We start from the raw sequence: 27,433 nt of genomic DNA on the forward strand, positions 1-27,433 counted from the left end.
ATTTTATGCTGCTTCAGGTCTCCCCCGTAAGGGCCAAAACTCTGTAATGCGTGAGTTCCTCCACTCCTCATTATCGATATTCCCGTGTATCATATATTCTTTCCATAAAGTGTCATAAATAGAGGAAAGTTCATGTGTCACTCGTGAAAATGGTGCTGACAAATCTAGAAACATAATCGGGGCGAACCGGGATTCGAACCCACAATCATAGGTTTCTGACGTGCCCAAGGAAAGCAACTCTGCACTGCGAATCGCGGCGCCGTAGACGACTGGGCCACCCGTGGACCACACATGAAATATCCTATTTATTATATACTTTTTGTGAAGTTGTCTACCGGCAAATTAAATAATTACATTACTAATCTAAAACCTTGAAACGTAAATTCTCCCTACCTGACACACAGGGACGGTTCACCACCCCTTGTATTTGAGACTAAGAAAGTAGTTTGCAAATCTTAAGAAATATAAACGAAAGTAACAACATATATCTAGGGTCAAGAAAATTCTGTATCATACATGAAGATATGATTATTTACAAAATCAACTTATACACACACAAAAATTCTTGACTACGAGACCGCTGTTGGAAGCGAAAGAATACACGCTGGTCCAGTAACAAAAACGAACAGTATTGATTAACGAGTTAAATGGGAGATTTGCAGTTTATAAGAAAACATTTTCGAGAGACTAACAAACTGCATAATTGACCATCTGTCATTATTTTGCCTTGTCAATGTGGAACTAACGTAAAAAGGACGTCAACAGTGTGTGTACGGTTGTGACACTAGTACTTACGATAAGGAAACAATTTAAGGGGAGGTAACTCTTGTATGACAATAATTCCGTCAAAGTGTTATGTTCACAGCAGTGAAATATCAGTGAGTGAGTGAGTATGGTTTTACGCCGCTTTTAGCAATATTCCAGCAATATCACGGCGGGGGACACCAGAAATGGGCTTCACACATTGTACCCATGTCGGGAATCGAACCCGGGTCTTCGGCGTGGCGTGCGAACGCTTTAACCACTAGGCTACCCGACCGCCCCCTGTGAAATATCAAGTTTTATGTTCACTGTAGTGAAATATCAAGTGTTAAGTTCACTGCAGTGAAATATCAAGTGTTGTGTTCACTGTAGTGAAATATCAAGTGTTATGTTCACTGCAATGAAAATATCACTTTCCTAAACTTCAGAAACATTCACACTGAAGTATATAATAAGAGAAGATATATAACGCGGGATGGACGAGGATATCCTTCCCTTTAATTATGGATGGCCATATCATTGCATTTACTACACAAGGATGTGCTAATGAAATCTCGGGAAATTAGAGAGTTTGAACGTAAGGATGCACAATGTTTATTCAAATTTGGGTTTGGTGTCGTTTTGAAAAGGTATTTCAGTTCTAGCACGGCGTGTCAACTAAATATATATGGGAACATTACACTCATTCGTCATCTATAGGAGCTGGGCTGAGATTTCGTTGAATGAAAATACTCGAAATACCCCGTAACGTCACAGCCAAATGATTTCACAATTTGAGTCATACAGACCTTCCATACATCCATTTATTACGAAGGTGTTCGGTTTGGGAGGACTTCGTTTGTTTCGAGTTCCTATTCTAAGGCATATTATGACACTAGCCGAAACAGACAGCATTCGATCCACTGCTATTTTTATTCGGCCTATATGCAATAGAGTGGGAACTGTTTATATCAATCTATATATATTGACTAACTCGACCTCAAGAGACATATAAATTCTTTACACGTGTTCCTGCGGTCTACAAGGCCGAGTGTTTGTTTGTTTGTTTGTTGTTTAACGCCGCAATCAGCAATATCCCAGCTTCATGACGGCGGTTTGTAAATAAGTCTGGGTCAGACCACAGGGGCTTGAAACGCAAAACAAAATAGCAAGCTACAAAATATATTTAAAGCCCCTACATTTAGCTTCACAATGAGACATAGATGTACTGTTGGAGCTAGCATCTTCAGAAGATCTTTCGATTACGAGCCCAAATCCCTGGTTAGAATTTGAACCTCCAACTTACCGATTTTGTTTGTTTATTGGATCGTGTACACAAATACCACGCGCCAAAACACGTTGAATCGATGGCACCTGTCAGCCCGCCTTCGTCATCCTTTCCGCGACACATACATCTGAGGGTATAATGACTTTTACGTACATTTATTTGTCTCACAAGCCCCTTACCGTGCCCTGTCCGCCATAGACGACTTTGACCATGACATACCCCGCACTGAAAAAAGTCGTGACATTCAGTATGCCGAGTAAGCATATTTTCTTTATAGCCAATCAGATCGCTTGCTTTTTTCAGTGCGGTGTATGCCCCAGCAGTACGGCTTCGATTTTCTTGATCTATGTCTCAGTTTGTAGGTAAATGTATTGGCTTGAAATGAGTATATAGGTTTTTAGGGGTATATATAGTGGATATTGTTGAATTCGTCCTCGAACGAACTTGGTGAGTTGGCCTCGTTGCACCCCTTTCCTTTTATATAGTATACTGACACTACGTTACAAACCCCCGTGGATCAGGCAATCCCGTGATTAACATCACGATTATCCATCTACGCAATTTGGATATTTACATCAGCGAGCCTGACCGCCAGATCACGTTAGTCGTCTCTTACGACAAGCATGGGCTATTGAAGACCAATTCTAACCCTGATCTTAACGGTAGAGCAGGCCGAGTTTTAGACTAACATCTAGTCTCTGAAATGAACATATTTACACCAAAAAAGTTGTTTAATTATAGTTATTAAATATAATAAAAAGGAGCCCGGAGACTTTCTTCATTTTCAGAAACAGGAGTAATCTAGACTTGCAAAGCATTATAGACTTGCATGGGCTGTATTGGATATATTTGTTCAAGGGTCTGTGTGACCGCCAACAATATTTAAGTTATATCACAGCGAGTCATATTGATGTAGGAGGAAATTCCGAAGTGATTCAGTTCTTGGACGTTAACCACTTTGGTAAAGCCCACGAACACGGGTATAGTGCTGACAAACCTAGAACTATTATAAAGGTGAATATGGGAGTCGAAGAGTCCTATCTGGAAATGCCCTTCCAGATTAGGCTGACACAGCGTGATTTACCTGAAAACAGGCGTTAAACCTCACTCACTGACTCACTCACTCACTCACTCACTCAAAAAGCAATAGTCGCCATTGTTGATTAAATGGGCCGTGACGTCACACTACATATCCTCTTTGTATCGATCAACGGTCAAGGTCACAGCGTGTGCTTCCTTTGAGGTAAAGAGGCAAACAGTTTCCTTGTCAGTCATACATTGTGCACTTTTACACTAATTTGTTCAGATTAGTACAACTGAAAGTGTCCAAATTGTACAATTCATTTTCAGTGATGTAAAACCAAATGGTGAGTAGGAAGTGCAGATGTATTCAAAATACAGTATGATCGATTACCGTGATTATGTTATGGACTGTCCACGAGACAGAAATGAGTGAGTGAGTGAGTTTGGTTTTACGCAACTATGAACTGAATGTCCGTAACGTCACGGGACGCCAGCTTGATGTGGGAGGACATCCCGAGGCGATGCAGGCCTTACACGTTTTACCACTTTGGTGAACTCACGAGCAGGGGTATGATGCTTTCAGACCAAGACACATGATTAGGACGAACCGGGATTCAAACCCACGACCATAGGGTTCTGGCGTTACCCTACAGAGCAAGTTCCGTCGCCTTGGACGGCTAGGCCACCAATGCCTCCAATGGATAGAAGTGGATACACCAGGACGTGTTAATAAGATACACACGGTTCAAATTGCAGAGTAAATGTAACAATTTGATTTCAGGCCCAGTTATGTCGAAGTTGAAGGGACCTACGCAAATAATTCGATCTATCCGATGTTCGACACAACCGAAAATGATGAATAAAGAAGGAATACGCTGTGATCAAGCTCTTACTTCGAGATAACCGAAGTTCGACACATCAAAGTTCGACACAATGGTATTTGACTGTATACTAATATTTGATAATACATAACATTTGCTAAGGATAAAACATTTGGTGGCCAAGATACAGTTTCAAGTTGTTTTGTTTGTTTGTTGTTTAACGCCGCACAATACTCAAGCTATACTATTTTAACTCTTGACTATTAATTAGGCGAAGGGGTCAACAATGTCCAAACAACGAGCACAAGGACTGAAATGGATGGAACAGATGTGATTAAGTCGCAAGGAGTGAGTGAGTTGGGTTAATTTGTTTGTTTGTTGTTTAACGCCGCACTCAGCAATATTACAGCTATATGACGGCGGTCTGTAACATATAGAGTCTAGACAAGACAATCCAGTGATTGACATCATGAGCATCCATCCACGCAATTGGGATACGATGACATGCTTGAACAAAGTCAGCGAGCCAGATCACCCGATCCCTTTAGACGCCTCTTACGACAAGAAAAGTCATCTTTTACGGCAAGCATGGGTTGCTGAAGACCTATTCTAACCAGGATTTCCACGGGTCTTACTGGATGTTACTGTTCAAGAAACAGAATATTTATATTTGCATGTTGAATGCACTTTGACAAGAAAGTTAAACAGTCTCACCATTAAGTGATCAATAGAACAAATTATGTAGTACTGATAATGTAACACATCGGAAATAGACCCCTATAGTCTTATTACGTCACACTGTGACGAGGTGAGGTTACGGGAGGTTAAATGGGGTTTAACATACAGCATGCTACGCATTTATGATTAAAGAAATATAAACTGCAAATATAGTTGTATGTTATAAAAACCATATAAATAATCAGTCGATTGTTCAAAATTGGCACACATCGCTGTCTTTGACCCAGGTCCCATGTGGCATACATGGAACTGTAGGTGGTCAAGGTGGAGGTCATCTGTTCCCAATATCTTGTATGGTCACCATTAGAGTCCATAAATGACTGGCTTCGTCGTCCCATGGAAGCAATCAGATCCCGAATTGTGGCCTGGGGAATGTTCACCCACCCTGCCTGCAGTGCTTGAGCCAAATGTTGGAGGTTCTGTGGTTGTTGCTGCCGTGCTCGGTGTCGTTGATCCAGTGCATGAGACCTGGGGGGCCTGGGTGCTGCGATTCCTGGAAAAGGCTGTTGTCTGTCTTGCCGTATGAGGTCGGGCGTTCGCATGTTGCATAATGGGGAGGACGTGTGGCCGAAGAATTTCATCCGTGTAACGTACCCGTTGTGCCAATAAATTCCCCCAAACTTGCAAGCCTGTTCTACCAGTGTAGGAGATGGCTGAACACATCACCACAACATCACCATCTGTCCACTTCCTGTATGCAGTTCCGTGTATAACGTTCCCCGCGACGCCTGTAAACACGACGTCTACCATCCGCACGGCGAAGCAAAAACGTGACTCGTCACTAAACCACACTTGTCTCCATCGCAGTTGTGGTCATACTCTGTGACCTAGGCACCATTGAAGTCGCAGCCGACGATGCAGGTGCGTCAATATGGTCGTCCAGCACGAATACCTTCAGCGTGTAAACGGTTCCTCACTGTCTAGGCTGATATCCTACGCAATCCTGGTTTTGCCGTAGTTGTCGAGGTAGCCGTTCTTTCACTTCAGTGACGTAGCCGTATGAATCTGTCCTGTGTTCAAGTAGTGATAGATGGTCTACCGGATCTGGGAAGGTCATGACGCTGTCCCGTGAATCTGATAACGGTTCCAGTCTTGTAATGGTGGTTGGTGCTACGTGGTAAAACCTGGCTACAGCTGAAGATGTTTCTCCTGTTTGCAGTCGACCGATGGCGTTGCTGCGTTTGGCTTCCCGTCAGTCGTGGCATGTATTCGCTGTTCACTTGCTGTAAGATTGTGATGGCATAGAAAAGAAAAACAAACGTTTTCATAACCCAACATGTTATGTTGCACATGCATGTTATGCTGGCGTGTTTCGGCGCCAGGCTCTCACGTGGTTGTGTTTTTTGCGATTTTCCTATCTCTTCAGCACATTTCTGCAGTATCTCATTCTTTCCACACAAGTCGATCCCAGTCAATGCAGAAATGACAATTCCTTTTTGGTATTATTTTGTATGGATGCCGAAAACACTATGTCAGATATTTACAATTTTACTACTTAAAACTCACAACGGAGCTGACTGATAAACAAACAGCAACGCCATCGAACTTAAAATTGAATGACGTCACAAGCAAGATTGCTGAAGTTACAATGGCCGCGACCCGTGAAGCGCCGGGGTAGAGTAGCAACCAGTCTTCAGCAACCCATGCTTGCCGTAAAAGGCGACTATGCTTGTCGTAAGAGGCGACTAACGAGATCGAGTGGTCAGGCTCGCTGACTTGGTTGATGCATGTCCTAATTGCGTGGATCGATGATCATAATATCAATCACTGGATTGTCTGGTCCAGACTCGATTATTTACAGACCGCCGTCATATAGCTGGGATATTGCTGAGTGCGGCGTTAAACAACCAACCAACCAACCCACTACAGTGGCCCACAGACTTCTGATAACATGCGGGCAATTTTATGACAATTATATCCATTTAGCTATAATACCTGTTGAAACGTCCACATTTAATGCATTATATATTCCATTGTTAACGATTGTCATTTTATACCAGTTGTAAGTGTCAAGTTTTTATTTTGACATCACATGTGCGATGAAGATACCAAATGGTGTACATTTTTGGCATAATAAATTCGTTATAGTGTCTTTAGCTGCAGTTTACGGCGTTATATTAGGTTAGCAGAAAAAAATATTTCTCTGATAACTAAATATCACACCGTATACGGCAACTAAAGACACCATAACCAAATAGGGCGGTCGGCTAGCCTTGTGGTTAAAGCCGAAGACCGGGTTCGATTCCCGACATGGGCACAATGTGTGAAGTCAATTTCTGGTGTCTCCCGGCGTGATATTGCTGGAATATTGCTAAAAGCGGCGTAAAACCACACTCACTTGCTCACTCCCCATAACCAATAATATCAGCAGAGGTGGAAGGATTGTTCGTTGGCAAGTTGCCGTGGCACATTGACGAATACAAGTAGACCACGGACTCCACTTGCACCGCATCACGTCACGTGCAGTGAAAATGAATCCCATCCACGTCTTTTTTGTTTTTATTTTCTCGAGTTTGTTTAGCAGTAACCGGTCCTGCAAATGTTCGGGCTTCGTTCCGACATACTACTGCCACACCTTTGAAGTACCGCCAAAGCGGCGTTAAACTAAACTTACTCACTCATTCATTTACAAACTAACTGACGATCCCGGTTAGAATTGATCGTCAGCAACCCATGCTTGTCGTAAGAGGCGACAAACGGGGTCGGGTGGTCTGGCTCGGAGACTCGGCTGATATGCATGTCATCGTATCCCAACTGGGTAGATCGATGCTCATGGTGTGAATCACTGGATTGTCTGACCCAGGCTCGATTATTTACAGACCGCCGTCATATAGCTGGAATATTGCGGATTGCGGCGTTACACAACAAACAAACAAACAAACAATTTAACTGGAATACTCCTGAGTGCGGCGTTAACCAACAAACAAACAAACAATTTAACTGGAATACTCCAGAGTGTGGCGTTAAACAACAAACAAACAAACACTTTATTTGTAATTAATTACGGCGGTATGTAAATAGTCAAGTCTGGATTAGCCAATCAAGTAATTGAAATCATGAGCATCCATCCACGCATTTGGGATACAAAGAAATGCACCAACCAAGTCAACGAGTCTTGACCGCTCTACACAATTGGCATACGACGAAAAGCATCAAGGTGACCCCACGATCCCGTTTTTCGCCTCTTACGACAAGCGTGGGATGCTGAAGGCCAATTCTAACCCGAATCTTCACAAGGGGACATCAATATATAAGACAACGTACTTTCAAGAGCAACACGAACCTGCCGACCTATGACTAAAAGTTTGAGCTCACGACGTGAAGACATGTGTGAAGTGATAAGAACCCTCATTACACATTGTGGTTGTCAAGCTGAAAATAGCTACCTGTTTGTGAGATTTAAGAGAGATCAAATGAGACACCAAGGTTTATAATTATCTCAAGAAGTTGGTTTTCGTGCACGGCACAGCAGGGTTTTCTGTGTGTTCTGGGATGGTGGCTTCAGATGATATCATAATTAGCTTAACGAGTTCGATCGAACAGCTGCTATAGTCAATCCCTGTGTCCACTTGGGGCTAAACTCCTTCCGTAAACACAAGGAGTTAGAAGTAAATGTTTGTCAGTTTTATCTTTACAGTTTCATGGTTATCCTTACATCACCGTCTGCCGCACCAACCGAGTAGAACCAACACTATATAGTTGTTATTTAGCTTCTTCGAATTCGGTTTTTTAAACAAAAACACCCACACAAGAGGCAAGTCGGTTCGATGCTGTCAGTGGGTGAGGCGAATGGGGTTTAAAGTCGCCTTCAAGATTGCACTAACATAGCGACGCGCGTGTGTGTGTGTGTGTGTGTGGCGGGGTGAGGGGTGTGGGTTGAGGGGTTGGGGGGGCGGGGGGGGGGGGGGGGGGGGTGATGTATGGCTGCTTCTACTAGTCCGGACTAATGCCGGTTTATAGTGCTAGCTCAATGAGATACTATGCCGCAGTTTAACATGAATACCCTTTTCAGACACAGTGTACTGACTACGAGCCGACCAGTCCTTTTAACTCCTTAATGCCGCGCCAGCCAGGGTAACATCAAATACCATCTTTTAACGTCTTGGTATGACGTGGCCTGGGGTCGAACCACCGACCTTCCTCTCTCCGGGCAGACGCTCTATCAACTACAGTCAGTAAACAGTGCAGTACAGTGCTGTAAACTAACTTGTTTTTTTTTTCAAAAGAGTAAATATTTTTCAGTAATGACAGAAATTCCAAAGCGCTCTTCTCCAGAAATGTCCATTTTCTTAGCGGTAAACATGACCACTGAGTTTTGATCACCATGTTACAATCCGGGTAAGAATCGACAGTCAGGTGACTGCGAGCGGTTATATTTAGCAGTGACCTTGGTCAAGAGGGCTTTAAATACTACATCTGCAAGTACTTATCTTTTAGTTCGTGTTGGTGATGTACGTGTACGCTGCACATGCTGCTAAAAATAGTCATTCGTAGTCACCACACTGCCGATCCTCAGGCGAACACACCAGACCACTAGTCAGTTTGTATGCGAAGTTGTATGAATATATTTGGGCTGTTTCGGTTTTTTAGTCCTAATTAAAGCCCAACACTGAACTCACTTAAAACACACAAATACTAATTTGTAAAATTATCTCTTGGTTACTCTACATGCAGAGTTTCCAGCATACAGATACGTTGTCGCTGGCTTCAGGGCTAAGATCCGCAATGGAAACAGGGCGGATAGTAGCCCGGACGGACGTCCGTTCCATTCCCGATGTAAACAGCCTGTCGGATATATATATATATATATATATATATTATGTGTCACTCATGATAATAATAATAATAATAATAATAATAATAATAATAATAATAATAATAATAATAACAAGAAGAAGAAGAAGAAGAAGAACAACAACAACAACAATATGCGCCAGATTCCATTCACCAAGTGAATACTCATAGCGCTACACCATTATCACCCCGGTCAATGGATCAGTGAGCACTCGATTTAAATATCTCCTTTTTACCCGTCACGGGTTGAGAGAAACATATTTCACGAGAAACACAAAATATCCTATTTATCATATACTTTTGTGTGGTTGTCTACCGGAAAATAAAATTATTTTATTACAGATCTAAAACCTTGAAACTCAAATGCTCCCTACTAAGAAAGAAGTTGTGTTTGCAAAATCTTAAGAAATATAATCGAAAGTAACAAAACATATTTAGGGTGTTGGTTTTCGTGCACGGCGCAGCAGGGTTTTCTGTGTGTTCTGGGATGGTGGCTTCAGATGATATCATAATTAGCTTAACGAGTTCGATCGAACACAAGGAGTTAGAAGTAAATGTTTGTCAGTTTTATCTCTACGGTTCCATGGTTATCCTTACATCACCGTCTGCCGCACCAACCGAGTAGAACCAACACTATATAGTTGTTATTTAGCTTCTTCGAATTCGGTTTTTTAAACAAAGACACCCACTCAAGAGGCAAGTCGATGCTGTCAGTGGGTGAGGCGAATGGGGTTTAATGTCGCGTTCAAGATTGCACTAACATAGCGACGTGCATGTGTGTGTGTGTGTGTGGGGGGGGGGGGGGGGGGGGGTATTGCTGCTTATACTAGTCCTGACTAATGCCGGTTTATAGTGCTAGCTCAATGAGACACCATGCTGCAGTTTAACATGAATACCCTTTTCAGACACAGTGTACTGACTACGAACCGACCAGTAGTTTTAGCTCCTTAATGCCGCCAGCCAGCCAGGGTAACATCAAATACCATCTATGACGTGGCCTGGGGTCGAACCACCGACCTTCCTCTCTCCGGGCAGACACTCTATCAACTACACCCAAGAGTCAGTGCAGTAAACTAACTTTGTTTTTTTCAAAAGTGTAAATATTTTTTCAGTAATGACAGAAATTCCAAAGCGCTCTTTTCGAGAATTGTCCATTTTCTTAGCGGAAAACATCATTATTGAGTTTTGATCTCCAGGTTACAATCCGGGTAAGAATAGACTGTCAGGTGACTGCGAGCGGTTATATTTAGCAGTGACCTTGGTCAAGAGGGCTTTAAATACTACATCTGCAAGTACTTTTCTTTTAGTTCGTGTTGGTGATGTATGTAAGAGTGATTAGTAAAGTCAATACTGTTCTAATCATAACAATAATTATCCCACCACCCTCGATCTTCCCTCAATCGCTTATATTTACCAATCATTATGGGAGGGCGTGGTTTGATCAATGTTGGGGCTCTTCATGGTAGAATTGTTTTGTGCACTTTGTACATATTTATTTGTCTGATGATCCTCTTGTGAAGCATGTCAAGGCTCATGATGAAAACAAGGCATTCCACAGTTTTCGTAAACGAGCCAAGGATGTGGGACATAATCTCAATGTCAGTGTAAAGTTTGTTGATAGCTCTGTACTGCTGGACGGTACTGAAATGAGTGTCAACCAAGCGAAATGCCATATAAAGTCGGCCCAGACTCAGTGTTTAAAGAAGAGGCTATCTGAACAACCACTGCATCGAGTTAATGTGCAGTGTGTGGAGAGGGTCAGCAACCATACAGAGTCCTTCGCTTGGATGAGGTCGGCTGGCCTGAATAGGGAAACAGAAGGCTTTCTGTTTGCTGCTCAGGACCAGTCACTTCCCACTCGAAACCGGCAATGTGTGATTTTGCATCAAAATGTAAATATGAAATGTAGATTATGGAATGAATTTAATGAGACTGTCCAACACATTGTCAGTGAATGCCCAGCTTTGGCACAGACACAGTATCTTAAACGACATGATGGTGTAGCTCGATCATTTTATTACTGTCTTCGCCATGCTTGTGGTTTTGACACAGAGGTCCACCCATGGAATATGTAGACGTATCCATGCCAACAAAACTGATGTTGTCCTTTTTGATAAATCCAATGAAATCATTCATATCATTGAATTTTTCTGTCCCCTTTGACACTAATGTGATTGACAAGATTCAGGAAAAACATGCGGACCTCGCTTGCGAAATGACACGCTTGCATTCCAAGTACCAAGTTATCCGACTCCACATTGTTCTCGGTGCCTTAGGTTTGGTACCTCCATTCTGTTGACTGACATTGGGAGAGTACCCGGGTTTGCTACCAGGAATACATCCCTTCTGACAATCTGGGTAATGCAGAAGGCTGCAGTGTTGGGGAGTCTCCACATTCTCCGAAAAGTTCTGGGTGGGTTTGTCTAGGCAGCACTTCCTGGGAGAAGTCCCATTCGCTGTCTGGGCTGCGTGTAGAGGTGGCAAGGGCCCTGAGATGATGATGAGCCTAACCAGCCTGACTGTGCCAGGATCACCCAAACCCTCTTTGCTGCATATTTTTATTTGTAAATAATAATAATAATGATGATGATGATGAAGATGATGACGACGACGACGACCACGATGATGATGATGATGATAATAATAATGATAATAATTGTTTTTCGTTCGTCTCACAGCTCAAACATTATGTAGGTTGTTTGTGAAACATTTTTCCTCTGGCTTGGTGTTTATACAGACAAGACAAGTAACCATGGATGTCTATCTTTGTACATTACATGTATACTCTGAGGCGCGATTTAACGTTACCGTCAGCTTGAAACGTTATGATGAGACCTGCTTGCAAATTCTCGGCGTGAAATATTTGGACAGATGGAAAGTACATTACCCTTTTTACGCTAAAATCAAAGTTCTTCGAGAAACCCCGTTATAACATCGACGAAGCGTAGTAAGCTAAACATGTTCATTCGAAGACTCGCAAAATAGACATCCTTTTGTTCAGATAAGCTTTCTATGACCACGCAGAAGAGGGTTTTAACATGTCTACCCCAAAGTTGTAGTTAATGTGACTCTTCATTTAAAATACACCCGTGAATGAACGAGAGTTGTTTTAAGAGAGGAATATTCCAGTATATAACGTCGGTATGAAGAAGCGATCTGGGTTAGCAAACTAGTTGTTGATGTCATGAGCACCCATCCGTGCCGTCGGGATATGATGACACACAACAAGCCTGGCCACTCATCTTACCATAAAATCATGCTTGAATCTATTCTACACATGAAATCATAGGGGTTCGTATTTCACCAAGTCTTTCACAAGCAACTTACTTTGAAGTCACTCCCAAATGAAAACCCAGTTCAATTCTTTGTGTATAGACACATAAAACAGTTAAGCACTCAGCATATAACGTAAAAAAATATGATTATTTATAAACTAATTGTATGCCTGTACTAAAACAACATTTTGTAGCACGCCGTCGGGGTACGATGCCACACAATTAACCAAGTTAACCAAGTTAATCCAAATAATTCTTACACTGACCGTAATGATGTTTGTGTGCATGGGAACTATTACTTACGCTTTAGACAGCAACATTACAGGTTCTACTACACCAAATCAGAACTGGTTGTGACAGTGCGGTTTTCGTAGGGCCTTCAGTACAGATCAAGAGACATCTGCAGGCTGTGATTGGATGATATCGTGTAAGATTTTTATGTCTTTTAAATGTACATCCATCCAGCAATTAAAACTGCCCATATTTTTCCATATTTGGTGCTGACTTTTTTAACAAGATGACTTGTGCTTTATGTGAGCACAGATATTTTCAAGTAGGCGACATTTGGTGCGGAACTGGGGTTGGTGTGTTTAGCTTCCTGTACTCGGAAAATGAGCTGACTAACCTAGCCAAAATTTGTGTTTTTATTGCAGCTTTAAGGCCAGACTGTGCATATATGTAAATGTACTGGCTGTTGAATGCCTAGTTATTTTTTTAAAAGATATAACGTTACTATAGAAGTCTATGGGAAAACATTTGGCTGTGTGTAACCTACAGCGATATTCCGGCGACATTTGTAACCCACAGCATATCGACAGGATGCGCTCTTAAGTCGACGCAATGACCGCAACCATCATAGAAATAATTTGATATGTGGTATGTTGTAATTGACATTGTTGTTAAGCCACGGGAAAACCTTATTTTGCTCCTTGTATTCATTGTGTAAGCAAAAGCGAGATGAATTTCATTTGTTTAGTATTGTTAATCATTTAACAATTAACACGTGTAAAGATATCTCAAACCGCCAACGAATCTTACCAATTATAATGTTTCCATAAATATAACGTTCATTATACACTGGTACAAGAATGTTGTTGTTGTTGTTGTTGTTGTTGTTTAACGCCGCGATCAACAATATTCTAGATATGTGACGGCGGTCTGTAAATAATCGAATCTGGACCAGACAATCCAATGACTGACATCATGAGCATCGATCCACGCAATTGGGATACGATGACATGCATCAACCAAGTCAGCGAGCCTGGGTACAAGGATGAAGTATATAGGTACACGAATGAGTAGATACGCGTTTTCACCAACATTTAGGCTTAGTAAAAAAATATATCCACAAAAAAAGTAAAATTCAAATGGAGCCCAGAACAATGCTTAATTTCAGATCATAGGCAATATAAATCACTCTAGACTTGGCTGGGGTTCCTTGTTTAATATAGTCTTTAGGATCTGGAGACAGATGAATAATCTATGTGCTTCCATAGGTCCCTTAATTAGGAGTGTCAGAATTATAAGATCGTAGATAGAACACAAGATTCACCCCCGTTATGATTCTTATTTTTGTCACCAATGAGGTCAATGTCTAAGACCTACACCAGCTGGGGCTCGGGGCTTTCTTCCATAATAAACACGACCCGTGAAGATCCGGGATAGAATAGGTCTTCAACAACCCACGCTTGCCCTAAGAGGCGACTATGCTTCTCGTACGAGACGACTAACGGGATCGGGTGGTCATGTTCGCTGACTTGGTTGACGCATGTCATCGTATCCCAGCTGCGAAGATCGATGCTCATAATGTCAGTCACTTGGTTGTCTTGTCCAGACTCGATTATTTGCAGACCGCCGTCATATAGCTGGCATAATGCTGATATGGCGTTACATAACAAACAAACAAACAAACAAACAAACAGAGACTTAACTGACACGCCCTGATATAACGTAATAATAATACTGTTCAAAGCATCGCCAACTCCAAGTCAACAAGTCCAACTCCCTACCTGGTTCATGAAAACGGAAATGTAAACAAGACTGAACCTCTATGTTTTATCCAATGACTTTGTTCTATCAGCAACAGCTATGAAAACATTGTTAAGCAACGTAAATACCTTGGCAGGTTTGACACCCCTTCAGCTTCAATCATTTTCTGAAATGTAAAAATCTGCGTTATAGTGAGGGAATATTGTCGAGTAACGTCTGATGTACATCCAGGAACATAACGCAGCATGTGTATAATACGAGGCACGTCTCTCTCTGAAATGAGTTCATTTAATAACATCCTGCGTTATGTCGAGGGGCCTGTGTATACAGCTATGCAGACAGCGCTACGCTGAAGTTTTATGACATTGTAAGAACTGAATGAACTTCCTCTCAACTGTTAAATCAGTCTGCCTTGTACCAAGACTTGGCTCTACTGCAAGCATGCAGATACAGTCATGGATGACTAGTCTCGTGGAGTCTCACGAGATGAAATCATGGACGTGATTTGCTGCTTTATATGAGATGAGATCAGGATATTACCCGAACTCATAACAACAGGACACACAACAATTAGGGACTATCATTATGCAAGCAGCGATAGAGGAAAGAACATGGTTATCGATTTGGGATTAGGATTCCGATCTAATATGAAGGTAAGTCGTGGTACTAAACTATTTCTGCCTTGTGCATGTATGCATCGTTTACATCAGAATACTATGGAGCTGAATACTAATTTTGGAAAGAAGAGTGTGTGTTTGTTTTAAAAAGATATCGATGCATGAAGTCAAAACTTTGATATTACAATGGGGTGATAAATTGATTAAACAAACCATCTTAATTATTTAAGGAATCGGGTCATTTTCAAGAATAAAGTTGAATAGTCTTTGATTCTATTACATGGGATTCCGGGTGAGACATTATTCCCAGCAAGCTATGCTTTTCGGATTTTGTATGAATTTCGTATAGAGATTAGATCATTTTTCATCTAGAGTTGCAAAAACAGATATTTTTTAACAACTTTGAGCTTGAATAATTTCTTTAAAGAGACACCTGCTACAATGTATTTTTTGGTGGCGACAAATCTTTATTTTCAATTATGTCTGAAGCATGATTATTTTTTAAGACTTTTCTGGGGCAATTTGTTTTCTTTCGATAAAATCGGGTGGTCAGACTCGGTGACTTGGTGGATGGAGCTGCATCGTACCCCTATGACATGGATCGTTGCTCATGGTATCGATCACTGGGTTTTTTCTGGTCAAGATGCGATAATTTACAGGCCGTCGCGCTTTACCAGTGAGTGCAAACAAAGCAACAGTGACGAGCTTATGATAAAATGAACTTAGACACGCTGCATCTTCACTTGATTCAGAAACCGTGGCATCTGTTTCATAATGGTACAACAGAGGTTAATGGAGATACGTGTGATGAATACTTCTTGCATTCATTTGCGGCTTAACCTCAGGCCTTGAAGTATATAATGTAAGATTCCTTGTAAATTTGCAAAAGTGATTGAGAAATTAATGTTTTTTTGTTTGTTTTTTTGTTTAACGCCGCACTCAGCAATATTCCAGCTGTATGACGGCGGTCTGTAAATAATCGAGTCTGGACAAGACAATCCAGTGATTGACATCATGAACATCGATCCACGCAATTAGGATCGATGACATGCATCAACCAAGTCAGCGAACCTGACCACCCGATCCCGTTAGTCGCCTTTTAAGACAAGCATAGTCGCCTTTTACGGCAAGCATGGGTTCCTGAAGACCTATTCTACCCCGGATCTTCACGGGTAGAAATTAATGTAATTATGCAGACGTATTTACATTGATCATGTAAAAATGCTCTCAATCTTAGATATATTCATTTTTATTAAAAATATAGTCTCGAATTCTCGAATGTTTCAATGCTTAATTGTGTATGCCATTGCATATTTAGAAGCCCACGCATGTACAATAGCATTGTTACGTTAATGACGGTGTGTGGTGATATTTTGCTGGACTAACACTTTGTTATGAAAACATTAAAAATTTTTTTTAAGAGAACCTTTCCTCTTCAGTTATTTTCTGTTGTGGAACAAAGGAAACTAGACTTGGTTCAGTTTGATCTAGACTTTTATATATTCCACAGTAGACATGGCGCAGGACTAACATTTTGCTAGATTGGCGATTTCTATTACAGTCTTCACTTAACTTCAACTGTGGCCATATCGAACATAAATCATATGACCTAGTTTTATTCAACAGTTCTACCTGATATGTCATAAGGTTTATGTCACAATCAAAATTATCACTAAATTATCAAAATTATCACAAGTGGTCTGCTTGTGCTCCGGGGTCACTTAAATTACCACAACTTACTATTCCACAAGCATTTAGCTCCAACAACAACGGTACATGTATGGATATGTCTGACATTCTTCTGATTGTGTGATTGGTTGGTTCTTCAGAACTACAGCATTCTGCGTGAATACTGAGGTCCAACAAGTTCCTACTTTCCTACACATTTCCCACTTGTATTATTGTTTATCATTTATGTTTTTCACATCTCTTTAGTTTTTAACTACTATTTTTTATTACAGTCGATGTTTTGCCTCCTATTACGTTTGTCATATTTGTCCAAATGCAAATGTTACATGTTGGTGTGTTTACTTAAGAAACATATTTCCCGGTTCCAGACATTTTCAAGGCATCATCTCTGAAAGCCATCATGACGGCATTCAACTTCAGCCAACCAAATGATTCAGTATCAAAGGAGGACCTCTTGTGGGAGGAAAACGAAAACATGACAAAGACTCTAATCCCTGCCATGGCATTTGTAGGATTTATAATGGTGACTGGATTCTTTGGGAACATTTTAGTGTGCTACATATTCACAAGAAAGATCCCTTTGTCTGTCAATACGTTTCTTCTCGTCTTCCTCGCGGCACTGGACTTGGTGAACTGCACGTTGGCCATGCCCTTCGAAATCATGGACATGCGTTATTTTTACCTCTTTGAGAGTGAGGTAACATGTAAAATATTTCGCTTTATTGTAGCATTTCCCAACATCGACTCAGCCTTTGTGTTGCTGATCATTACAATAGACAGATACAAACGGGTGTGTAAGCCCATGTCAATTCAAATGACATTTAGGGACTCCAGGAAGTATGTTGCCACAGCAACTGCTGCTGCCATCTTTTTTTCTTTACCAGCTTTGTTAATATATGGAAAACAAACAGTGAAAACAAGCATAGATGGACTGTATGGACACGATTGTACAACAAGTGACAGTATGAAGGGTTCAATATTCCCCTTTATTTACCAGATATTTGGAGGAAGTGTCATGTTACTTATATCTGTGGCTATATGCTATATGTATATCCACGTTTGGAGAGAAATACGGAAACATAAAAAGAACACCTGTAACAACACACAATTTGTTCTCCATGAAAATTCAAAGAGAGGGAATATTTCAAGCACCAATTCCGATTTTCAAGATGAAGAAGTACCAGATGTAGGAAACCCAAAGCACAAATCAATCCGGGGAAAACGCATAACCGTCATTGCTTTTACGGTGACCTTTGCCTTCATACTGAGTTATCTCCCCTTTGCTGTAATCATGGCGGTGCGCAGTTTTCTACCTTTGACATTTCATCCTAATGGGGTATGGTTTGTGACGTACAACATCCTAATTCGGTCGTACTTCATCAGTTCAGCGATTAACCCTTTAGTGTTCGGATTCATGAGCCTAAGGTTTCGACAAGAGTGTTTTAATGTCGGTATTTTCAAATGTTTTTGGAAAAGACGATAGTGTTACGTTTAATGCCTTACAATAAATTTCTGGAACACCATACATGATATGTTTGTATTTCCTTATCCAATGTCGCTGGTGATAGTTTTACAGTCATAAAACAAGTAAATAAAAATGAAAAATAGATATGTTGAAATACACGATATAGTTTTTCTAGGTCCTAAAGGACTGAACATATATGACATTATTTGATCATCTTCCCGAGGCAAGGAAGTTAACTGACTATTAAAGTCTAGTTGTCACCCTTGCCTAACTAGACTTGTATTCCGGAGTTACATTTTGGCTCTGCATAGTCAAACCAAAATCGCCTAAAAAAATTGAAATCCGGTTAGTAAACAAAATGGATTTCAACATGCAGGTGTCCGTCGTCTGATTCGATCAGATCGTCTTGACTGAGCGCCGCCATTTGTTGGACGCAAATGCAAGTGGTATGAGAGATGGAATCATATCATATCATATCATATCATATCATATCATATCATAATCGTGGTGTGGAATTGGAACATCTTTGTGACATAAATATTTCAGGTAGTATCACCATGAGTTTTGAATAAAAAAGACCCAGAGTTTGCATATTAAATAATATTTCTTTCGATTTTTAATATGAATACGTACATGTGCATATAAGAAATTAGACCCAAGCACCATTCACAGATGGAATAATATATCAAGGTTATCGACTAAGGCAGGAAGTAAATCGTGAAAACGGAACCAACTGCGGTCCTTGGTCGTGATACGTGAGAGTAAGGACACATGTAGAATAAAATGACCCAATTTGGAAAATAAAGCAAACAGTAATAAAATCAATTACGTTATTTCCGTTCCACAAATTTGCTTTTGGTTTCGTGATAAAACTGATAATGCTGTTCAAGTTGTTTGCAATTGGTATTTATTCGATGGTGATGTATTTGAAACGGGTGACAAAGCTGTGTTTCGGTTTACAGTGTTTCGACTGTTGCAACCTAGTAACGTTTTGATACTGTTTGTACATTTTGGCTAACACATAGTTTTCAAGTGTATACTTTCTTTAGCCCCGCGGTTTATATTAGGAACAATTTATGAAATGTCGACAATGTCAAGTTGCGTTAGACGCACAATGATCTAATCATAGCACCCCGCTATAACGATCGAGCTTCTCGCATTCTACAAGTATGCACAATATGCTCTCGACAAAGGAAAACCTTAGGGCGGATGTAAGTCCTTTTAGTGTGTTGCCTTCCCAGTCGCTTGTGTATGGTTCTATTTGTTGGTTGTTGTTACAGTCCTGCTCTATCATTGTTGCCTGTATTTAGTCGTGTCTGGAGGCCCGTGAAGATTCCGGGGTAGAATAGGTCTTCAGCAACCCATGCTTGCCATAAAAGGTGACTATGCTTGTCGTAAAAGGCGACTAACGGGATCGGGTGGTCAGGCTCGCTGTCTTGGTTGATGCATGTCATCGATCCTAATTGTGTGGATCGATGGTCATGATGTCATTAACTGGATTGTCTTGTCCAGACTCGATTATTTACAGACCGCCGTCATATAGCTGGAATATTGCTGAGTGCGGCGTTAAACAACACACCAACCAACCAACTTAGTCGTGTCTGGACCAGAAAACCCAGTGATTGATATTATGAGCAATATCCCATTTTATTTGTTGGTTGTTGTCCCATTCTATTTGTTGGTTGTTGTCCCATTCTATTTGTTGGTTGTTGTTACAGTCCAGCTCTATGATTGTTGCCTATATCTAGTCGTGTCTGGACAAGAAAACCAGGTGATTGATATCACGAGGAATGGCCAATGCTATCGTGTCACCAAGACTCACCACCCGTTTCAGTGAAGCTGGCTCTCACAAGGAAGTTATATAACCCTGGCCCGAGTGGGAAAATGCACTTTTAAACCTTACTGAGTATGTATGTGAGGGGTGCTGTGTACATCTGGGTTAAGTCAGTGTGTGAGTGAGTGAGTTGGGTTTTACGTCACTTTTAAGACTATAACAGTTATATCACGGCGTGGCAGCTTAATGTGGGAGGAAAGCCCCAAGTGATGCAGGTCTCGGTGAAACCCACGAGCACGGGTATGGTGCTGACAAACCTAGAAACATAATCGGGGCGAACCGGGATTCAAACCCATTATCATAGGTTTCTAGTGTGCCAAAGGGACGCAACTCTTCACAGCGAATCGCGGCGCTAAGTGATACAGGTCTCAGGCCACGAGATGATGCTTACAAAACGTGAAACATAGTAAGGGGGAATCGGGATTACAAGCAGGAGTACCCTAGAACATACCGATGCTAATCACATGTATTGTGAACCCCGTTAATACGGACCGTACCATTCTCGTTGAAACTGTACGGATTTCAAATGTCCTTATTTATGAATAATGAATATGAATAATCATGACCTTATATTCTTAGACCGACCCATCAGTGGACGGAACTTCAGTGCGATCAGGGTTTCAGTGATCTGTGTAGAGATATGTCTTTTTTTTACAAGACGTCGTGATCTCGCCGACAGCTTCAAGGACCAGCTGTGCATTTGTTTGTCAACTCTTTCCTTATCTGGATCGTCTATGCATATGACCCTTGAACGCGGATGTCAAACTTTGTTCTATTCATGGATAAAATATTTTCCTTGTAATTCAAACGCCAGCCTTTGTCCCTTACAAGTACGACGTTAATAGATATGAAAGATACCATACCAATTAGAAATTTATTTTTAGCTTCGTTTCGAAGTTTTGTCCTGGTAAACAGAACACACCCATACATCAAACTGTGTTATGAGGATGTAAAACGGCTCTCCCAAAAGTAAGTATGACAACAGATATATCGCCAGGACTTGATAGCCATACATCGGCATTATTTGTTTGTTTAAGTGCGTGACCAGGTTTGGTTTAACGCCTATTGAACAGTATTTCAGTCATATCTCAGCGTGTTAGCTTTATGTGGGGGCGGGGAACCGAAAGGGATATTCGACTTTGGTGTACGACTTTGGTAACATTAACGAGCACGGGCATGGTGCTGACAAACCTAAACCCATGAATCTGGATTCGAACCAAGGATCATAGGTTTCCGGCACGCCTACGTAAGCTTAAGAAACTATATAATATATGATTGAGGTGCTGAACAATATTTGGGGGAACCATTTCAGAACATGCATCATGCCCAGTGACAAGTGTTGTTCTTTTTCTTTATACAACCTGAGACGTAGTTATCTTTCTGTAGGGTTTTCACTTGGTTGGTTAGTTTGTTGTTTAACGCTGCACTCAGCAATATTCCAGCTAAATGACGGCGGTCTGTAACTCATCGAGTTTGGACCAGACAACCCAGTGATTAATGTCATGAGCATCGACCCACGCAATTGGGATCGATCACATGCATCAACCATGTCAGCGCCTTTTACGACAAGCATAGTCGCCTTTTTATGGCAAGCATGGTTTGCTGAAGACCTATTTTACCCCGGATCTCCACGGGTCGTAGGGTATTCAGGAACATATTGTTTTTTAATATAAAGTTATGATTACAATGACATAGGTTGGTTTATCGCATTGATAACACTATCCATTGTGTGATAAATAAGAGTCACAAAACCCTTCCATGACCATGAGAAAACCGCTAAAAGCAGAGTCCAATGTACGATTCCGACAATAGTCTGTGCATGTGTTTATGAATCCCTATCAAATGTTGATGATATACCGTGTACGCAAAAAGATATCCAGACCTACTGGTGACACCCATCAAAAACACATGCAAAGGCAAGTCAAATGTTCACCTGAAAAACACGCAGGAGCATAAAGTACAAGTCAAGATAGGGAACTACATCGGACAACATTTTTGTCCCTGATGCGTCTTATTTGGAAATGTCCTCATCCTGTCCACCATCAAATCTTTTGAAAGCTTTACGAAGGCCTTGAATTGTGTAACCTTGATCAAACAAGAGTGGTAGGATCATGATGCTCTTTGGAATCTTCCTAGAAAGAGATTGCTCGATTGTACCTTAAACTTTGAAATGTAGACACCAAAGGTTGGAGCTTCTAGGACCTACATACGCTGATCGGATGCAAAAAGCCTCAAAGTTTATAAATATCCCTTCCGGACATAGAAGCTGACAGTAATCACAACAGGCTCAAGGTTTATATCCTGAGATAACAGTATCCTTGTGCCTCGTGTATTAGGAACCTTGCTTTGCTGGACCGAATGCGTCTGGCAACAACATAACTGCCTGTCATAATTCAGGTGATAGGAGTGTTTTAAGGACATCAACTAGGATCGGATTGAACGCGAAAGGTAGCTATATATAAATATATATATAAAAAATATGTATTTAACTAAATGTATTTTTCTTCACTTTGACAGTGCCACTGAACTTCAGACCTTCCTGTTAAGACGGACATGGTATTAATGTTGTAATATTGCAAGAATCAAAGCAGTGTAACATGCACTCACGGGGATATTTGTAGCACATTTCGATATAACAAAGTTACCGGTTAGCATAAGTTAGTCGAATCTCTGTAATCAAAAGGATTTGCAAACTGATATGTATTATGAATTGGCATTTACACACCAAATTGAATAATTATGCAAAAAATATTTCAAAAACAGTTTTGTTTATTTCATATACAGTACACTACGGTTATAACGAACTCAAAGGGACCACTAGTTTTAGTTCGTTATAACCGTAGTTCGTTATAAGCATATATACAGCATATATACAACAAATGGCCGTTATATCAGTCAGTTCGTTATAAGCGTGTTCGTTATAACCGTTGTTTACTGTATTTGAAAAGTAGCCATCTCGAGTATGAAGACAGAAGAAAATTATCTCGGATGTATTTTCCTATTTTGCATTCAGAAACACATGCTGACGATATACTTTAGTCGGAATCGTGCACTCGACTTTTAGGAGAAATCTCTTATGATTATGGAATGAATTTTGTCACTTTTGTTTATCGACTAGGTCCCATTCAACTGATGCTTGTCGTAAAAGACGACCGAAGGAATTAAGTGGTCATTACAACCCACACTGTAAAGGGTTACATGGCGGTAGTTTCACACTGTATGTAATACCAGAAAAATTACGATAGATCTAGACCTTCAACTGATATGGTGGCCCAGAGGGGTCATTGCTTCATGGCCTTCAATTATGGCCGCGTGAAAGCGGTAAGACGAGACGAGAAAGCGATATGATCTTTACTCTTGTCGTTGACCTGAGACGCCCTGAACAGGGTCGATCGTCAACATGTTGGGTTTGTTGGTACCTGTTCCATAGTCTGCTAATCACAGACAGTTAAACATTGAACGTATTGGTCACTGCACGCTAACTGTCAGTTTCCAGCTTGTCAATAGGCCGCATCGCTAGTTCATACTCAAACAATGAATAAAATCAAGTAGCTCACAACTGTATGATAACCAGATTCAAAACGATTGACAGAAATAATGGTCCATTAATTATATAATTAATGATATTAAACGACCTTTTTTGAAAGTGTCAGAATCAGGAATGACACCCTACGCACGTGCAAACGAAAGGATGTGTTTTTGTATATAATTACGTTTTACAGACGTGAACATTCTTGCATAGGATGGTTGTCAACACTTATCTTTGGTCGACTACTGGGTATTAACGTATATATTTTATGATACCCTACTTTTTTAACGGAATATAGGCAGGTGTATGCATTCCTCCCTGTCATATTATTAGCAGGATGTATTATTTTGACAGGATTTGGGGAAAACAACTATATGATACGGTTTTGTTCACAAGAAATGTACCTTTGTTTTCACGTACCTTCCTTTTCACACTTGTGACTCCAGCTATACTCATTTACATGTAATTGGTTGTTTGTTCAGAACTACTTTTTAGCAAGGACACTATTTTACTTGTCACTTACTGAATAACTTCTTTGATAGGCATTTAGAAGTTGGAGTACTAAGTAAGGATAAGAAATTTATGGATGAACAACTTCTTTATTACAATTAAGAGCGACGTTTCGGTGTAGGTTCTAACACCGTTATCAAGCAAGTGATTTACTTACTTACTTACTTACTTACTTACTTACTTACTTACTTACTTACTTACTTACTTAAGTAAGTAAGTAAATCACTTGTTTGATAACGGTGTTAGAACCTACACCGAAACGTCGCTCTTAATTGTAATAAAGAAGTTGTTCATCCATAAATTTCTTATCCTCACTTACTGAATGTTGATGAGGCGAAACAATAATACGAATTCCTTAACATTTCACATATCGATATATACTACTGTATATAAGAGCCTTTTTTCTAATTTTCACATCTGGCCACAATAATTTTCTTCCATAGAAACTCCACTGTACAGCCAGTGAATGTACACAAAAAATGGTTTGCCTCCTATAACTTACATTTATTTTTCATGATGTAAATGTGACGTGACTTCACAATGGCATTTAAAAAGTGGTGAAATGTAATGTGTGGTCTAAACTGCCAGTTGTCGGACTTTCATTTTTGTGGAAGCCTCGGTGGCTGAGTGGGTTAGATCGCTGACTTTGTGTGTTGGAAATTAGGTTCCACACTCTGAGAGTGTGGGTTAGAATCCCGGATGGGACCCCAAAATGTACTCGAATTTGTACTGTAATGAGAATGTTTTATCCGGAATATAATATTTGTAATATAAATGTTACATGTTGGTGTGTTTACTTAAGAAACATATTTCCCGGTTCCAGACATTTTCAAGGCATCATCTCTGAAAGCCATCATGGCGGCATTCAACATTAGCCAACCAAATGATTCAGTATCAAAGGAGGACCTCTTGTGGGAGGAAAACGAAAACATGGCAAAGACTCTAATCCCTGTCATGGCATTTGTAGGATTTATAATGGTGACTGGATTCTTTGGGAACATTTTAGTGTGCTACATATTCACAAGAAAGATCCCTTTGTCTGTCAATACGTTTCTTCTCGTCTTCCTCGCGGCACTGGACTTGGTGAACTGCACATTGGCCATGCCCTTCGAAATCATGGACATGCGCTATTCTTACCTATTTGAGAGTGGGGTAACATGTAAAATATTTCGCTTTATTGTAGCATTTCCCAACATCGACTCAACCTTTGTGTTGCTGATCATTACAATAGACAGATACAAACGGGTGTGTAAGCCCATGTCAATTCAAATGACATTTAGGGACTCCAGGAAGTATGTTACCATAGCAACTGCTGCTGCTATACTTCTGTCTTTACCAGCTCTGCTGATATACGGATCGGAAACAGTGAAAACAAGCACAGATGGACTGTATGGACAGGATTGTAAATCTAGTGACACAATTACGGGTTCAGTATTCCGTTTTATTTTCCAGTTACTTTTGGGGGTAGGTATAATTATGACCTGTGGAATTTTATGTTATATTTATATCCACGTTTGGAGAGAAATACGGAAACATGAAATGAACATTCGGAAGAAAACGCAGTTCGTCCTCCTTGATAATTCAAGGAAACTTAACATTACAAGTGCAAGTCCATACCATCAAAGTGAAGATACAGAAGACGAACCAAAAGGAACACGTGAGATGACCAGCGGGAAACGAATCACCTTCATTGCTTTTACCGTGACAGTCGTCTTCTTGTTGAGTTATCTGCCCCCTGGAATCATCATGGCGGTCCGTAGTGTTCCCGATCAGAAATGGCCTCTGAGTGGAGTTTGGAGTAGAATCTTTCTTCGGTTCTACTTCCTCAGTTCTATGACAAACCCCCTTGTTTACGGGTTCATGAGCAAAAGGTTCCGACAAGAGTGTTTTAATGTATTTGTTCCAAAACGTCTTGTAAAATGGCGAGGTCGCCGAAGTCCGAGGTTTCAGTCAACCATAAACTATGAATAAAACTGCCGATTCGACGGGTGCACTTTTGTGGGTACAAAGTTCAATCGGCACATATTTTGTCCCTCAAATCGCCCATGCGTTGGCTTAGGCATGAACGTGTCAAAGCTACAGCAATCTTTGAGAAACAATATTTAATAATCATGATTATATGTTATATGACAGGATATTGTTGTGGCTACTGGTAGACTGATAGCTATTATATACACTTATACATTGTAGTCATCATCCTGATCCAACACAGTGTATTCATGACAGGAGCAGATTCTCAGTCGCTTTTCAAAGAACATACATCCACTTAAAAATGTCAAATTTATCGACCGCCTCCATGGTCTAGTGGTAGAGCGTCCGCCCTGAGAGCGGAAGGCGCGGGGTTCGATCCCCGGCCGCGTCATACCAAAAGACGTTAAAACATGGTACTTGTTGTTACCCTGACTGGCGCTCGGCATTAAGGGGCTAAAACAAGGACTGGTCGGCTCGGAGTCAATATACTGTGTCTCAGTGGGGTATTCATGTTAAACTGCGGCATGGTATCTCAGTGAGCTAGCACTATAAATCGGCATCAGTCCGGACTAGTACAAGCAGCCACACAAACACACACACGTACACGCACGTCGCTATCTAAGTGCAATAATCTTGGGCGCGACGTTAAACCCCATTTCACCTCACCTCAAATTTATCCCTAGATATAAAACTTTCTTGAGCCTTATAAAACAGTCTGGGTTCACTTGTATGCTATTACCATATCTTTATATTCGAATGGCTCTTCATATATTTCGCCACATTTCCCTGTGCACAGATGCGTCCAGAAACCTATCCCTGTGGGTTCGAATCCCGGTTCGCCCTGATTATGTTTCTAGGTTTGTCAGCATCATACCCGTGCTCGCTGGTTTCACAAACGTGGTAAACATCTGAGACCTGCATCACTTCGGCCTTTCCTCTCACATTGAGCTGACATGCCGTGATATAACTGTAATACTTTTCAAAGTGGCGTTACACCCAGCTCACGCACTCACTGTTATTCATATTCTTATCACCCTTGTCTGTGAACTGTGTCTTGTGTAAAACAGCGACAGGTAATTGGATGATTTTTAAATTACTGAACTTGTTTTACAAATTAATATGTATCTATTCTTTGCATTGACACGTCGT

General features: G+C 40.8%; 2 protein-coding genes across 2 annotated transcripts; both read left to right on the forward strand.

Annotated features, from left to right (window-relative positions):
* Positions 1–15,120: 15,120 nt before the first annotated feature.
* LOC139461025 (nematocin receptor 2-like) lies at positions 15,121–18,472 on the forward strand. The gene is made up of 2 exons (XM_071242515.1): positions 15,121–15,322; positions 17,344–18,472. The coding sequence occupies exon 2, from the start codon at positions 17,376–17,378 to the stop codon at positions 18,456–18,458; it is 1,083 nt and encodes a 360-aa protein (XP_071098616.1). The 5' UTR covers positions 15,121–15,322; positions 17,344–17,375; the 3' UTR covers positions 18,459–18,472.
* A 2,705-nt stretch (positions 18,473–21,177) lies between these two features.
* On the forward strand, positions 21,178–26,284 carry LOC139461032 (rhodopsin, GQ-coupled-like). Its single transcript, XM_071242528.1, has 2 exons — positions 21,178–21,243; positions 25,137–26,284. The coding sequence occupies exon 2, from the start codon at positions 25,169–25,171 to the stop codon at positions 26,282–26,284; it is 1,116 nt and encodes a 371-aa protein (XP_071098629.1). The 5' UTR covers positions 21,178–21,243; positions 25,137–25,168.
* Positions 26,285–27,433: the final 1,149 nt, after the last annotated feature.

This window comes from Haliotis cracherodii, unplaced genomic scaffold (assembly GCF_022045235.1).
Source record: "Haliotis cracherodii isolate W230 unplaced genomic scaffold, xgHalCrac1.p SCAF_1, whole genome shotgun sequence".
Lineage (NCBI taxonomy): Eukaryota > Metazoa > Mollusca > Gastropoda > Lepetellida > Haliotidae > Haliotis > Haliotis cracherodii.